The sequence below is a fragment of the Acomys russatus genome, chromosome 11 (genome assembly GCF_903995435.1).
Source record: "Acomys russatus chromosome 11, mAcoRus1.1, whole genome shotgun sequence".
Classification (NCBI taxonomy): domain Eukaryota; kingdom Metazoa; phylum Chordata; class Mammalia; order Rodentia; family Muridae; genus Acomys; species Acomys russatus.
The window spans coordinates 60,455,420-60,471,279 of record NC_067147.1 but is presented as its reverse complement, the minus strand read 5'-3'; the positions used below and the strand labels follow the sequence as shown (position 1 = coordinate 60,471,279).

Here is a 15,860-nt window from a genome sequence, read left to right as displayed (position 1 = left end):
CCCGCGCAGGAGTCGGGAGGCGAGCGCCCTGCCATCGGGCGTTCCACAGGGGCAGCCCCGGGGCGCGCGCGCGCGGAGACAGGCGTGCTTCCGGCAGGCGACGGCGCCGGAGCCCCGGCTTCCGGGAAGGCGGAGGGGGGGGGAGGGAGGCTGCGGGCCGGGACCGGAAGTGAAGGCAGGTTCCCGCCTCCGTCCCTGTTGCCGCCGCCATACACGCTCGCGGTGCTTAGGTAAGCTTCGGCCCTGCGCACCATCCGCCGCCATCTGCGCCCGCCCGGCCTCCTCCCGCCGCCCGGGCCCCCGGTGCCGCTCGCCCGGGCAGGGCTCGGGCCTCGCGGGCTCGGCACGCCGCCGCGCCCCATTGTTCCCAGCCCTCTCAGAGAGCGGATCTTGGCGGGGGAACTGGGAGACAAGGGGGGGTGGGGATGGAAAGAGACGATCCAAAATGGTGTCCGCGGCCGCCATTGTGCTGCTCCGTTTCCTGGATGTTCCAGTGGGTCCTCGGGCCACCCGAGGCCGCAGCGGCCGGAGGCGGCGCTAGCAGGAGGGCGGGGCCCCTCGCAGCTGCCCTCCGGGCCTTTTCTTGGATTCCTGCTCCGGAGCCTCTGACCTCCTTCTGCTCGCCCACCCTTGCTCCGGGCGCTCTCTAAATGGCCACCTTCGTGCACGGTCCCCGGTGCGGGCCGCGCCGTTCCCGGCTGTGACCCTACTCCCCATCCTGACTCTCTGTAGGTTTATATTTTATTTTATTTTTTGCAGCGTGAAATAATAAAGATCTCGTTATTTTTACGGCCTCCCGCCTTGCTGAGCTAGCCCCGTTTTGTAACTGTACACACTCCGCCCTTTTCAGTTTTTTTTCTTTCTTTCTTTCTTTTTTTTTTTTTGGAAAATGGAGCCGTTGCGTGCCCCATGCCCCTTCCTCCTGCTTCTTTATTACAAGGCGGCCTTCCTCCTCGCCCGCCTTCCCTCCTGCTCCTCCTTCCCCGACCCGGGGGTCGCTGGTGTGCGCCGCCAGGACGGGCACGCAGGTGTTTGTTAGAGCGGGTGAACTGCAGCAGCCACATGATGTTTGCATTTGGGAAATGAGCGCTCCGCGCAGTGCTGACCTTTCATCTATCACCCTTGACTGATGGCTGATGCTGGGGGGGGGGGATCCACATCGTGGGGTGCTAGGGGAGGCGCAGTCTCGCTCTGTCTCCTTTTGCCCCCCTCTGACTCGCTGGCCCTGCACACGTTTGAGTTGCTCCTCAACTGTCAAAAGTGTCCTCCTGAATCTGGCTAGCGGTGGAGCCCGCTCAGTCGCTTCCGTTTGGTGTTTATGTTAATGTATCTCTTTGTTGCCTTTCTTGTCGTTACTTTTCTTTCGGGGGGTTTGAAGGTTTTATAGCTCAGGGTGCATAGGAAAAATGTGGGGGGTGGACAAGAAGTGACGGGTCTGTTCATGACTGATGAGTTCTTCCGGTTTTTTTGTTGTCCCTTCTCCCAGCTCTTCTGTCGGAAACTAGTGTCTTTCACCCCTTGCTGTTCCTTCAACCCTTTCCCCTCGCTTTCTCTCACCTGCTCTGGGACCACTGACTCAGAGCCTCCCTTCTCCCCCGCCGGCCCAATTATGGCAGAGAATGACGTAGACAATGAGCTCTTGGACTACGAAGACGATGAAGTGGAGACAGCAGCTGGGGGCGATGGGACCGAAGCTCCGGCCAAGAAAGATGTCAAGGGCTCCTACGTCTCCATCCACAGCTCTGGCTTCCGAGACTTTCTGCTCAAGCCAGAGCTGCTCCGCGCCATCGTAGACTGCGGCTTTGAGCATCCGTCAGAGGGTATATTTTATTGTTGGGCATAGAGACCTCACTAGTAGCCTTAGGATGTGAGAAAATGCGGTTCTCGGTTGTGGGGTTTGTATTTAGGATAGGCTGAGCCATGAGAGTGAACCCAAAACGTCAGCGTAGAGAGATCAGACAGAGGGCTGCTCTTTGTTCTCTGCCTGACTTGCTTTGTTTGCTTGGTTTTCATCTTTTTGAGTATTTGGACCTTGGGGTCGCTGGTGTTTCTTAGAACAGGTGAACAGCAGCAGCCACATGATGTTTGCATTTGAGGAGTGAGCGCTCCTTGCGCAGTGCTGACCTTTCATCTATCACCCTTGACTGATGGCTGATGCTGGGGGCTTGGTTGGCCCTTTAGTTCCCTTCTTTTGGGCCAGGCCAACTTTGTTTGGTCTCTGAAAATCTTAATGGTTGGTCTAAAGATGCTGGCATCTGGGTCAGGTACCAAGTCCTTCCTTTTGTTCAAGGTTCAGGGTTATGTGACCCAAAAGCTGGCATTCAAATTCGTGGATTGTTAGAGTGTAAGAAAAATAAGGACAGGCAGCAACATTGGAGGTGCGAGAGGGTTCTTAGCAGCATTGGGGGACAGGTCTGAAAGGTGACAGGGACCAAGTAAAATCCGGTGTCGCCGCTGGCGAGAGCAGGGTCTGGCGTGGTGCAAAAATCTCTCCTTTTCCTTGTAGTGCAGCACGAGTGCATCCCTCAGGCCATTCTGGGCATGGATGTCCTGTGCCAGGCCAAGTCGGGCATGGGAAAGACAGCCGTGTTTGTGCTGGCCACGCTGCAGCAGCTGGAGCCCGTCACTGGGCAGGTACGCTGGGGAGCGTGACACGAGGGGGCTGCTGCGGCTATGAGGAGCCATCAGAGCTGCCTGGCAATTCAGCGGAATGTTCTGTGGCAGGCGGCGTGGGCTTAATGGGGTAAATCTCAAAATTGACGTCACTGACAGTGTGCCAGATGCTTTGTGACAAAGGACTGACTGCTGTGTCTGTCTCCCTTTGCTCCCTAAGGTGTCTGTGTTGGTGATGTGTCACACTAGGGAGCTGGCTTTTCAGATCAGCAAGGAATATGAGCGCTTCTCAAAGTATATGCCAAACGTCAAGGTAAGCGGTGGGTCCCTGGGGCGGGGAAGGTGAGGCAATGGTGGCCGTCCTAAGGCATCAGCAGCGCTAGGAGGCCTGTGCTGCCTGTCACAGATGAGTTGTGCAGGCTGGGGTGCAAGAGAGCCCAGTAAATGCCAGCTCTTCTGTGAGTGTGACAGTGTACTCCCGAGAGCCCTGATTGAGCTGTAGGTGACACTGCCACAAAGCAGTTCTTAATTAGTTGTTTTTTGCAAATTTGATTCCAGAGCCTCGAGCTAAGTCTGTCTCTGAGCTACCCCTGAGCCCTGTTGTTTTCATGCTTCCAACTGACTTACCAAGTTAACCCTGGCAGGCCTTGAACTTACCTCAGCCTAGACACGGCAGGCCTTGAACTTACCTCAGCCTAGACACGGCAGGCCTTGAACTTGAGCCTCCTGCCACAGCCACTCGAGTGGTTGGAACAGGCTTTTTGCCACCTGTCCTGGCCAGAGCACCCTTCTGCTCTCCTGTGCTACTTGCTAGATTGCTTGACAGTGTGGCACTGGATGTGGCGAGAGCAAGCTAGAGGCTCTTAAAGCAGCTCTGGTGTGGACTTTAGTGCCGAGATGAAAGTCACACTGGGTGTAAAGCAGCATGGTGTGGCCTCATACCAGAAACTGGGCATTGATTGGGTCTGTGTGGCCTGCTGTGTGCAAAAGTACTTACACACAACCCTGTGAGCGAGGAGAGATGCTGCCTAGACTTCTGAGTCTGGTGAGGGTGGAGGAAGCACAGCCCTTTTGTTATGATTTTTTACAGATAATGTAGTTTTGTTTGGTGAGACAACAGTGTCACCATGGACCAGTGCTTGCCATCAGCCCGCCTCTGCTGCTTGAGTACAGGGGCTCTGGGTGTGTGTTGTCACTCCCGACTCACTGTATGTTTTAAAGGAACTAGTAATTTTGAGAAATAACCATAAACTGAAAGTAATTTCTTTAAAACCAAGGTGGGGTGGGGGGGCTGAAGAGATGGCTTCAGTTGGAAGTGTTTGCTGCACAGCCCTGCTGACTGGAGTTTGGTCCTTAGAACCGTAGAAAGGCGGAAGGCGAGAGCCGCCCCACCGAGTGCCTCTGAACGTCACGTGCACTTCCCCCGACCCCGCATGTCATGTATACAAATGATAGCATTTATTTTTGGTTTTCTAATAAAGGGTTTCTCTGTGTAGCCCTGACTGTCCTGGAGCTCACTCTGTAGACCAGGCTAGCCTCCTCTGGAATTGAAGGCTGTGCCACTATCACCACAGCCATGCCCAGCCCCTCATGATAGATTTTAAAAGGGAATTCTGGAAGAAGAGAAAGGAATGGCAGTATGTCTACCAAATGCTAAAGTAGCCCAGAAGCTCTTGAGCGCTTATGTAACCATGGCTCTGCATAACTGAATAGTAGGCACCTTTTTTTGTTTTTGTTTTGTTTTGGTGTTTTTATTTTGTTTTTTGAGACAAGGGTTTCTCTGTGTAGCCTTGGCTATCCTGGACTCACTTTGTAGACCAGGCTGGCCTCGAACTCACAGCGATCTGCCTGCCTCTGCCTCCCAAGTGCTGGGATTAAAGGCGTGCGCCACCACGCCTGGCTTTGACACTGTTTCTTAACTTGTCCATATGCAGGTGTACTGGCCTATTTGTGAAACATTTTAATATTTTTTTTCCTACTGGGATTTTTGAAGATAGTGTTTGACGAGGGGCATTTGCTGTGTGTGTCTGTGCTTCTGTTGTGCCTAGTTACACGTTGCCAGGCCTTTGGCCGATCAGTCTTTTCTGGTTGAATCTAATATCTGGAAAATGAGTCGGCTTCAGTAGCTCATTCCTGTAACCCAGGACTTACAGGTTGGGGAGGCGGGTTTGCTGGGCTTGAAGGCTGGTCAGGGCTAATGAGCCGAGGCCTGGGGTGGGGGTGGGGGGGTGTCGCATGCCTCTGCTGCCCACAGGGCTCTTAGGGTTGGGGTGAGTACAAGGCTGGGTACCTGCCTGTAGACCAGCTAGCTCGGCTGAGCACGGTGCCCCCCCCCCTTATCAGTTAGCTACATAGTCATAAAATCTGAATTATCTGTACTTTTCCTTGGTTCTGCAACAAAGTGTCCCCTGGGGACCTGTTTAGCCCTCCCTCAGTTGGGTTTCACTTACTCTCCCCTCAGTAGTTACTACAGACCAAAACTTAATTGAAACAAGGTAAAACATTCTGGCTGGGAAGCTCCTGTTTGCCACAGACCTTGTCAGTCAACCGTGGGGTTGAGAAAGGAGAAGAGGTTTACCATAGAACAAGCTTCCTGATTATTTCTTTCTCCTTGAGACTGGGCAGACTGTGTGTTACATGGTGTTAAAGCTTAGGTACCCGCCGTCACCTAGTGGTTTACACCCAGTGTGACTTTCATCTCGGCACTAAAGAGGCAGAGGTTCCAGGCCAGCCAGAGCTGTGTAGACTGTCAGGATGCCCGTTCAGTTAGGAAAGCTTAGTTGTGTGGGGTTTGGTGGTAGTGTGTGTGTGGTACCTCACACTTCTCTAGTGGCTTCTTGCTGTCTTCGTTCTTTTAAGGAGAGTCACATGGGCCTCACCATGTAGGCCAGCGAAAGCTCTGTAGAGAGATCTTGTCTCAAAGTTTGGATGGGGCAGAGACCAAATGCTCATCCATCCGTCCATCCCCACCCCAGCCTCGCACACGCCCCATTAGCCCTGGTGTGCTGAGCAAGCCACTGAGGAGGCACTGCAGGCCTGAAAGCTAAGTCAGTTTACAGTGAACTCAGTGGGCCCCCTGGTGCTGGCAAGGTGAGCTGTGCCTTTAATCTGCTCTTGGCGAGAGACAGGCTGACCTGCAAAGTGAGTTCTAGGCCAGCCAGGGCTACACAGTGACGCCTGGTCTCGAGGCCGGGAGCCGGGAGCAGTGTCCTTCCCTCCCCTGTGAGGCTGTGCTGTTGGCCGACAGGTGGCCGTGTTCTTTGGAGGTCTGTCCATCAAGAAGGATGAAGAGGTGCTGAAGAAGAACTGCCCGCACATAGTCGTGGGCACGCCCGGCCGCATCCTAGCCCTGGCCCGGAACAAGAGCCTCAACCTCAAACACATTAAACACTTTATCTTGGACGAATGTGACAAGATGCTTGAACAGCTCGGTGAGTGGCAGTGCTCGGGCGGGCCTCGGGGGCCTCGGGGGCTTTGGGGGCCTCGGGGGCCTTGGGGGCCTCGGGGGCCTTGGGGGCTGCCCCTTGGAGCCAAATGATGTTTGTTGGACACAGGAGCACTGGAGTGCAAGGACGACTCTTATCTATCACCCATGACTGATGGCTCTGGTCCCTTCTTTCCCTGGTGCGGGTCAGTGACGCTGCTTCCCTGCTGCTCTTCCTTCTGTGGCAAGAGTGGAGCGCAGGTGACAGTCACCACTGCTGTCCTTTCCCTCATGGGCAGTGTTGAGCTGGAGCAGGAGCTGCCAGCACCTGCTTCCCAACAGAGCATGCGTGGTCAGGAGCCAAAGATGAGCAGGTTTCTAGAGTTAAATTTTGGGGTTCACCTAGTGAGTGTTGCCCAGAGGTCATGTGATCTGGTGCTGTGGTGTACTGAGTCAGGGTAAAAGAAATCTTTCATCAAGAATCTCATTGGGGGCTGGAGAGATGGCTCAGCGGTTAAGAGCACTGACTGCTCTTCCAGAGGTCATGAGTTCAATTCCCAGCAACCACATGGTGGCTCACGACCATCCACAATGAGATCTGGCGCCCTCTTCTGGCGTGCAGGTGTACATGCAGGCAGAATACTGTATACATAATAAATAAATAAATATTTAAAAAAAAAAAAAAAAAGAATCTCATTGGAAGGCCAGCCTGGCCTACAAATGAGTCCAGGACAGCCAGGGCTACACAGAGAAACCCTGTCCTCGAAAAACAAAACAAAATCTCATTGGAGCCAGGTGGTGGTGACACACACCTTTAATCCCAGCACTTGGGAGGCAGAGGCAGGAGGATCTTTGTGAGTTCAAGGTCATCCTGGTCTACAGAGAGTTCTAGGACAAATAGAGCTGTTACACAGAGAAACTCTGTCTTGAAAAACAGAAAGAAAAAAAAAATCATTGGGAGCCAAGTGTGGTGGTGCACCCCTTTAAATCCCAGCATTCAGGAGGCAGAGGCAGGTGGATCTCTGTGAGTTGAGGCCAGCCTGGTCTACAAAGTGAATCCAGGACAGCCAAGGCTACACAGAGAAGCTCTGTCTGTCCCGAAAACAGTTTTTTTCATTGGGTGGAGCTGGAGAGATGACTCAGAGGTTAAGAGCATTGACTGCTCTTCCAGAGGTCCTGAGTTCAATTCTCACCAACCACATGGTGGCTCACAACCGTCTATGATGAGATCTTGTGACTTCTGGCCTGTAGCACTCATGCAGGCAGAGCACTCATATCCATAAAATAAATAAATAAATATTCTAAGTTTTAAAAGAGAGTCCTTGGTCAGTGCTAGAGAAACGACTCATCAGTTCAGAGCACTGGCTGCTCTTGCAGAGGATCTGGGTTCGGTCCTGATACCCTCGTGGTGGCTCGTAATGGTCTGTGCTTTCAGGGGGTCTCATCCCTCCTAATCTCTGTGGGCACCATATGAAAGTGGAGTGCAGGCAAAGCATGGGGTAAAAACTGGAGAGAGGCCAGGCTGTGGTGCGCACACCTTTGACCCCACCTCTTAATGGGCAGAGGCAGGCAGATCTTTTTGTGAGTTGGAGGATAGCCTGGTCTATAGAGTGAGTTCCAGGATACCCATGGCTACAAAGAACCCTTTTTCAAAAATCACAAAAGAACTGGAGAGACAGCTCAGTGCTGCGGAGAGCTGGCTGCTCTTTCGGAGGACGTGGCAGCTTATAAGCAACTGTATGTAGCTCCAGTGCCAGGGGGATCTGAAGCCCTCTTCTGGTTTCTTTGAGCACTAGGCACATACATGTTACATAGATGTCCATGCAAGCAAAAGCACCTGCATACATAAGTTAAAGAACTAATTATCACCAGGTGGCGGAGGCACATCCCTTTAATCCCAGCACCTCAGGGTCTAAGGCAGGTGGGTCTCTGAGTTGGAGACCTGCCTGGTCCATAGAGTGAGTTCATAGCGAGAGCTGCATAGTGAGACCCTATCTTAAAAAAAAAATCAGAACATGAAAATAATTTGATTTTGGTGAGTTGAGAGAGCAGAAGAGAGTAGCTTCAGACAGAAGTCCTTCTAAGTGACCTTTGGCTGTCCCAGGACGACAGGTGAGTGGTGGGCGTTAGACAGGCCTCGTTTGCCTGGCTGAACAGGGGTGTGTGAGGCAGGAGTTGAAAGTGAAGGCACAGAGTGGGCTGATGTCTAGAGCAAGTGCTTTCTAGACTGCCTGGGGAAAGGTGTTTGTTTTCTCAGAGACAAACTGTGTACATGTACATCTCTATAGCTCTGGCTGGGCTGGAGTTGTTACGTTGGCCAGGCTGGCCTTGAACTCGGATCTGCCTACCTATACTTCCTGAGTACTGGGATTAAAGATGTGCACACCACACCTGGCAAAACAATTTTTTAAGTTTGTCATTTTTAATTGTGTATGTGTGCATATGTGCTTGTGCCCACAGAGGACAAAGGCATTGGATCCCCTGGGTCTTCTGGAAGAGCAGATGCTCTTAACTGCTGGGCCTCTCTCTCCCCAGCATCGTACTTAGTCTTTCAGAGCTGTTGTTCCCTGAGCCTCCAGTGAGCTTTGTCTCCATTTTGCAAATTTGGACTTTAGGTTCAGTTGTATATCATGGCTGAATCAGGAAACAGGAAATTGACCCCGAGTCTTCCTAACTGCATTGCGTCTTCCATTTGCCGCGTACTCCTGTCCTCCCACCCCCCAAGTGCTGGCCACAGGCGTGTGCCACAAGCCTGGCTTGTCCCTGAGGCGATAGAGAAGGTCACATTCTGGAGTGACATCCTTGGGATTTTCATGAGTCTGTGGCCTCGCTGCACTTGAGTCAGAGACTCATTGCCTTCTGTGACTCCTCTTGCAGACATGCGTCGGGATGTCCAGGAAATTTTTCGCATGACCCCGCATGAGAAGCAGGTCATGATGTTCAGTGCTACCTTGAGCAAAGAGATCCGTCCAGTCTGCCGCAAGTTCATGCAAGATGTAAATACCCTTCTACCTTCTCTCCCTCCACTCCCCGCCCGCTGCCTCCTCCCTCTCCTCGCCCTCTTCCTCCAGACTCCCTTACCCTCCAAGCACCAAGAGGGGAGCTTGTGCTCATCTGGGAGCGACAACTCCTTGAAGAAAAACCCAGAGGCAGAGACAGTTAGTGATAGGGTCTGCGCGCGTGCCAGGGAAACTCCGGAAGACTTGGTCGGGTTAACGTGAGAGCGGGTAGTAGCTGACATTTTTTTATCACAACATTTTTGAACCTCTTCTCCCTTTTGGGGGTAGGGCAAGATTTTGTGCCCTATCACCGTCCATCGCCTCCCGCACACCCCGTTCAGCCACGCACCCTCCAGGCGGCATGGAGCGTTCAGCTGGAGCCTCTGCTCACCGAAACTCCTACAATCTCAGTGTCAGGCGAGCGAGAGAGAGGGACAGTCAGGTGGCAGGGCCTGTCCAGAAGAAGAGCCAACAAACAGCACCATGAATCTGCCCTCCCAACCTTCAGGGCGGGGGCCTTTGGCACCTCAGCCCCCAGTCCCCTACTCCTTCCTGCCACACCTCCTTGCACCCATCGGAGCCTTGGTTGATGAGCTGGCAGCAGAGAAGCCCTGAGGCACGACGGAGAACGCAGACCTGCGAGCGGTGGATGGCAGCGGAGGCCACGGGAGCCTGACCCGGATGCTGAGGACCAAAGCAGCCTCTTTTTCTGTTCCCGGTTTTTTCCTGAACCTAATGTGCTGTACCCCATTTTCCCCATACTTGTTGGGGGAGGGGTGTCCTGAATAGGGTGGTGGATTTTTTTTTTTCTCTCATTTCTTTTTAAATGAGGGTTTATGGGAAAAGTCAAATGGGACGCTGCACTGATCTGTAGCAAAGTGGGTGTCAGTGCTGAGACTGAGCAGTGGGGCCCCTCACATCCTCTTGGGCTGGGCTTGGGGCACAATTAGGAGTAGGCTGTGGCACTACTTGGGGAGCCTGCCTTTTGGAAGAGGTTTCTGTGCTACCTTTCCCCGCCCCCGACACCTCCATGGCCCCTGGCTCTGTGAACTGTCTTAAGATAGGATGCAGAGTGGGCAAAGTCCAGCCTGGGGTTACCTGGGGTCTGTCTCAGTGTTTATGCTCCTTCCCTTCAAGGGTTATGGGTGGGTGTGTTTATTTTTATTTTTTATAAAGTGTAAGGTAAATTCCTTTCTATTATCTTTTTCACCTTTGCTAAAGGGCCATTGTATTAGAACTTAAGAGAAAAGCCACAGGGCAGCCCAGCTGTAAATCTCACAGCCGCTTCTGGGGGAGGTGGAGAAGGGCACCCTTTCGTTAGAGTTCAGCAAAGGCCAGGCTCGCCTGCAATCCCAGCACTCAGGAGGCAGAGGCAGCTGTATCTTTGTGAGTTCGAGGCCAGCCTGGTCTACAAAGTGAGTCCAGGACAGCCAAGGCTACACAGAGAAACCCTGTCTCGGGGGAAAAGGAGTTGAGGAAAGCAGGTGGGCTCAGTGATGGGGGTCTTTGGTGATCTGCAGGGGTGGGGACCCCAGAGAAAATGAAACCTGGCATGGTCAGGACAAGCTGCTGCTGCTGTTTCTGGTACCAGGAGAGAAAGTGGGGAAGGCAAAGCTGTGTTGACTGCGTTAGGGCTCAAAGCCGGCCTGGCCTGGGGGAGAGCCTGCGGCTTTTTTGTCTCGAACCATTTGCTCATCTCTGCCTGTTCTCTCCACCCCACCCCACGTAGATGGTTTTGACTGAATTCAGAGGCGAGCTCTTGTAAAGCTGGTCTGGTTAGTAGTTTGGAGCAGGGTGTGTCTCGCCTTTAGCAGTGTTTGCTCCTCCAAAGAATCTCTTGGCCCCACCACCTGAGAGCTGGAGAGTGTCGGCACTCGGCTTTTAAATGGCTTTTTTGACTGTCCATTGCAACCTTCTGGTTTTGAGGGTGTTTTCTAAGGTGTGCTGAGAGGACAGCCCAGTAGGGCGTTGTCCCTGCCCTGTTCTGGGGGCCTTACCCAGGCCCCGTCACCACTGCCTCTCCTGGTGCTCTGGCCAGGCTCCCCCTTGAGCACCTCCTGCGTTGTCATCGTTGTCCACCGCCTTGTATCTTGCTGTTGGGGCTCCGCTGCTCTGTTCAGAGCTTCCTCCCCTGAGCAGCCTCAGTGGGCATCTTATTGAGCTGCTGTGGACGCTCCCGGTGGACCTGGAGCGGCGCTCAGGCAGTGCTGTGTGTGATGGGGGCTTCCCGGTCCTCTCCTCCCCATCCTTCCATGGGGTGTATTGGAGATCCGCGCCCTCCGCCCCCCCAGGTTTAACCCCCCTCTGCCCTCCTCCTGCCCGCCCCCCCCCCCCAGCCCATGGAGATCTTCGTGGATGACGAGACCAAGCTGACGCTGCACGGGCTGCAGCAGTACTACGTAAAGCTGAAGGACAACGAGAAGAACCGGAAGCTCTTCGACCTCCTCGACGTGCTCGAGTTCAACCAGGTCAGTGTGCGTCCACGCCTGCGCACCGCGCGGCCCTGTGGGGCATGCGCACGGGCAGCCGCCAAGCCGGAGCAGCCGGGTCAGGGCTGCGGCAGATCGGTCACTTCCGTGAGGGAGGTGAGTGCTCTGCGGCGTCAGCCTGCACTGAGCTGTAGGGCCACCGCGGGGCTGCGAGTGTGGGAAGAGGAGCAGCTGCTTTTCTAGACTCCATGGCAGCTCAGGCCAGGCTGTTCAGGACCACGGAGCCAGGTTCAAGAGCAGAAACCAAGTGTGAGGGACATTTGAGTCAGAATAAGGGACTGAGGCGCTTTAGAACTTGTGCCTGGTGTGGTGGCGCTCGCCTCGAGTCCCAGCATTCAGGAAGCAGAGGCCGGCGGATTGCTGTGAGTTTGACGCTGAAAATTCCGCCAGCTCTAGGAGGTGGCTCAGTCCCTTAATCCCAGCACTCAGGAGGCAGAGGCAGCTGGGTCTCATTCAAGGCCAGCCTGGTCCATGGAGTGAATTCCAGGACAGCCGGGCTACGCAGAGAAAACCTGTCTTGGAAAAACAAAAAAGCCTTGCCAGATGTGTTAGCACACATCTTTAATCCCAAGCACTGGGGCCAGCCTGGTCTACATTTCAGGATAGCCAGGGCTACATAGAGAAGCCCTGAGTCAAAACGGACTTTGTGCTCTTCAGAGGATCCTCAGTCAGTGCCTACACCTGGCCACAGGGGACGCAATGTGTTCTTCTGGAGGATACTTGGATACACCTGGCACACACACGTGCACACATACACATCTTACACTTGTACAGAGTTTCCTGGGGCTGGGCAAGTGGCTTGGTGCACTTTTGTTCTTCCAGGGGTCTGAAGTAGCCACATGGCAGCTCTCCATCATGCATGACTGCGTTGGGCAGGAAAGGAGTCCAGTGTCCTCCTGTGGCCCTCACGGGCTCCGGGCACACGTGTATGAGCATTCGTGCAGGCAAAACACTCGCACACATTTTAAAGAGTGATTCTGGAAAGATTGCACATACACGCCCCTGTGCTCCCTCAGGTGGTCTGGAAAGCTTACACACACACACACACACACACACCCATGCTCCCTCAGGTGGTCTGGAATGCTTACACACACACACACACCCATGTTCCCTCAGGTGGTCTGGAATGCTTACACACACACACCCGTGCTCCCTCAGGCGGTCTGGAATGCTTACACACGTGCGTGCGTGTGCACACCCCCGTGCTCCCTCAGGTGGTCTGGAATGCTTACATGCGTGCGTGCGTGTGCACAACCCCGTGCTCCCTCAGGTGGTGATCTTTGTGAAGTCCGTGCAGCGCTGCATCGCCCTGGCCCAGCTGCTGGTGGAGCAGAACTTCCCCGCCATCGCTATCCACCGTGGGATGCCCCAGGAGGAGAGGTGAGCTGGAGACAAGAGACTGAGGCTCTGGGGGGAGGGCGTGGAGAGAAGGGCCCCTCTCAGTTCTCTCCTTTGCTTTCTCACAAAGGCTCTCTCGGTATCAGCAGTTCAAGGATTTCCAGCGGCGGATTCTTGTGGCTACCAACCTGTTTGGCCGAGGTATGGACATAGAGCGCGTGAACATTGCCTTCAACTACGACATGCCAGAGGACTCAGACACCTACCTGCACCGGGTAAGGCCGCCCCAGCCACTGCCTGTATGTGTGCGTCTGCACCTTCCCGTCCTGGACATCTCCCCTGTGGGGCTTACCGTCGTCTTGCCTCCTTTCAGGTGGCCAGAGCAGGCCGGTTCGGCACCAAGGGCTTGGCCATCACGTTTGTGTCCGACGAGAACGATGCCAAGATCCTGAATGACGTGCAGGATCGCTTTGAGGTCAACATCAGCGAGCTGCCTGACGAGATCGACATCTCCTCCTACAGTGAGCGCGTCCTCACCAGGCTGTGTGTGTGTGCGCGCGTGTGTGTTTGTGTGTGTGTGTGTGCGCAAGTGCGAGTGTGTAGATCTGAGGAAACTCAGTGGCTGCTGGTTCTCTGCCCTGTGACATCAGGCTTGGCAACAAGCACCTGACCCACTGAAGCGTGTTGCTGAGCTGCTCTCTTGTTGGTGCCTCATGCTAACCCTGGTGGTGGCCGCTGATGCCGCTTGGCCTGCTCTCCTGGAGTTTCTGTGTTGTGGGTGTGGGGTCTCATCAAGGTTTCTTTTCTCCACTCCTAAGTGTGTCCTCTGACCCCACGATATGAGCAGCTGCGTGTGAGTGTGCACATGTGTAATCTCTGTTTTGTGTCTTATAGTAACTGCTGTGTTTTTCCTTCAGTTGAGCAGACACGGTAGAGGAGTCCCCGTCTGGACTGTGACAGTCTGTCTCATAGAAGAGCCAGGATGGAGACACTGCTGCCCTGGCCCCTGCCAGCCCTCACCCCACCTTCTCCCCTCTGCAGCGGCACCACTCCTAAACCTATTCCTGATTTATCAGACTTGTTTGTTTTTGTTTTTGTTTTTTAACAAAATTTAAGAATGAAACAGCTGTGTCTGTAGTGTCTGTAACTGCTCTGTCATCAGGCAGGGTCAAAGGTCAAAGTGAGGAAGGAAGGGCCCAAAGCCAGGATGCAGTGACAAGTGTGAGGTGAAAGTAATAGTCCAATGTGTGCACCATGGCGGCCGCCTCAGCCACTGCAGCCCCGGGAACGGGTCTCTGCGGGTTTCATTTTAGGGCCAAGCCTTGTGGAGGCGCCCGCCAATGGGCATCTTCCTGTTCCGACCTGCGGGGCAGCAGCTTGTGGTGTTTGACATTTCAGACCCTGACAGTCATGTTGCTGTTGATGTGAGCACTGAGCACTACCTGGCCTGCCCCAGACGCTGGTTTCTGCTTCCTGACACAATGGCTCCCAGGATGACAGTTTCCCATGCTGAATTTCATTTTCTGAGGGATTTCCTCCAGTAGGCCTGGGCATCTGTATGTCCTCACAACCTTGGCAAGACACCACCTGACAGCCATTCTGAGCTCCTGAGCCTCCACACCTATACAAAAGCCCTGTCTACACTGAGCCTCTAAACATGCTGTGGGCAGGTGTGGCTCAGAAGGGACTCTTGGTCTTCTGGGGAAATAGATGTCTTCAGAACAACATGGCCAGAACAGAGGGTTCTGGGGAAGAGCACCTCTCTATACGTCTCTCTGGTCGGCAAGATGGATGGTCTCTACAGAACAGCAGTCCAAGACATAGGCCTTCGCACAGTCAGGCTCTCACAGGAGGCTGAAGTGCCTTTAGATACATTGTGTCTGAGTTTTAACACGTGTCTAATGCACCATATGTGCATTGTCCATGGAGGCCAGAAGAGGGCGCTGGATCCTGTGGAACTGGAGTTAGAGGTGGTTGGAAGCCACCTGCCCTGAGTGCTGGGCATCAATCCTGGGTCCCCTGCAAGAACCCCAGGTGCTCTTACCACTTAGCCATCTCTCCTGCTGAGATCCCCATTTCTGAAGAGATCTGGCTACATCCTGGTAGGAAGGGGTGCTCACAGAGAAATGAGGACCAGACAAGCCTTGCTAGGTTTCCCTACTCTGTGTGCTGAGCAGTTCTCTGTCAACTTGACACAAGGTAGTCCTCTGAGAGGAGGGAACCTCAATCAAGATGCCTCCAAAAGGTTGGACTGTACACAGGCCTGTAGGGCATTTTCTCCCCCCCAACCCCCCAGGGTTTCCCTGTGTAGCCTTCCCTTTTCCTGCACTCTATAAACCAGGCTGGCCTTGAACTCACATCAATCTGCCTGCCTCTGCCTCCCACGTGCTGGGATTAAAGTCCTGTGGCACCACGGCATTTTCTTAATTAGTGGTTGATGAGGGAGGGCTCAGCCCATTGTGGGTAAGGCCATCCCTAGGCTGATGATCCTGAGCTTTATAAGAAAGCAGGCTGAGTGGGCTGGAGAGATGGCTCCACGGTTAAGAAAATGCTCTTCCAGAGGTCTTGAGTTCAAGTCCCAGCACACGCACACACACATGGTGGCTCACAACCATTTATAATGTCATCTAATGCCCTCTTGTGTGTAGGCAGACAATGTATACATAATAAATAATACAATAAAGAGATGCTGATTGCTGGGCATACCTTTAATCCTAGCACTTAAGAGGCAGGCAGATTGTGTGAGTTCAAAGCCAGCCTGGTCTACAGAGTGAGTTCCAGGACTTCCAGAGAAACCCAATCCTGTCTCAAAAACCGGGCGGGGGGTGGGGGGAGCGGGGAGGGGGAAGAGAAGCAGACTGACAAGCCAGTAAGCAGCATCCCTCCATGGCCTCTGCATCAGCTCCTGCCTCCAGGTTCCTGCCCTGTTGGAGTTCCTGTTCTGACTTCCTTCAGTGGTGAGCAGTGACGGGGAAGCTGAAAAAACTCTTCCCTCCC

The 15,860-nt window shown here is 53.9% G+C and overlaps 1 protein-coding gene and 3 non-coding genes across 4 annotated transcripts; all 4 read left to right on the top strand.

The window, feature by feature from the left end:
• Positions 1-134: 134 nt before the first annotated feature.
• Ddx39b (DExD-box helicase 39B) lies at positions 135-13,919 on the top strand. The gene is made up of 11 exons (XM_051152517.1): positions 135-230; positions 1,487-1,820; positions 2,507-2,634; positions 2,834-2,926; positions 5,861-6,044; positions 8,915-9,033; positions 11,373-11,504; positions 12,796-12,905; positions 12,994-13,138; positions 13,237-13,410; positions 13,905-13,919. The coding sequence occupies exons 2-11, from the start codon at positions 1,610-1,612 to the stop codon at positions 13,917-13,919; spliced, it is 1,311 nt and encodes a 436-aa protein (XP_051008474.1). The 5' UTR covers positions 135-230; positions 1,487-1,609.
• LOC127196029 (small nucleolar RNA SNORD83) lies at positions 1,058-1,135 on the top strand. The gene has a single exon (XR_007831432.1). It is a non-coding gene; the product is annotated as a small nucleolar RNA SNORD83 (small nucleolar RNA).
• Positions 2,074-2,153, top strand: LOC127196030 (small nucleolar RNA SNORD83). Its single transcript, XR_007831433.1, has one exon. It is a non-coding gene; the product is annotated as a small nucleolar RNA SNORD83 (small nucleolar RNA).
• Positions 6,143-6,218, top strand: LOC127196031 (small nucleolar RNA SNORD83). The gene has a single exon (XR_007831434.1). It is a non-coding gene; the product is annotated as a small nucleolar RNA SNORD83 (small nucleolar RNA).
• Positions 13,920-15,860: the final 1,941 nt, after the last annotated feature.

Bases quoted from the DNA above. Each gene is read 5' to 3' on its own strand.
- Ddx39b (XM_051152517.1), top strand. From the start codon at position 1,610: ATGGCAGAGAATGACGTAGACAATGAGCTCTTGGACTACGAAGACGAT. The intron at 2,635-2,833 runs GTACGCTGGGGA...TTGCTCCCTAAG, and splicing joins TGGAGCCCGTCACTGGGCAG to GTGTCTGTGTTGGTGATGTG. The intron at 2,927-5,860 runs GTAAGCGGTGGG...GTTGGCCGACAG, and splicing joins AGTATATGCCAAACGTCAAG to GTGGCCGTGTTCTTTGGAGG.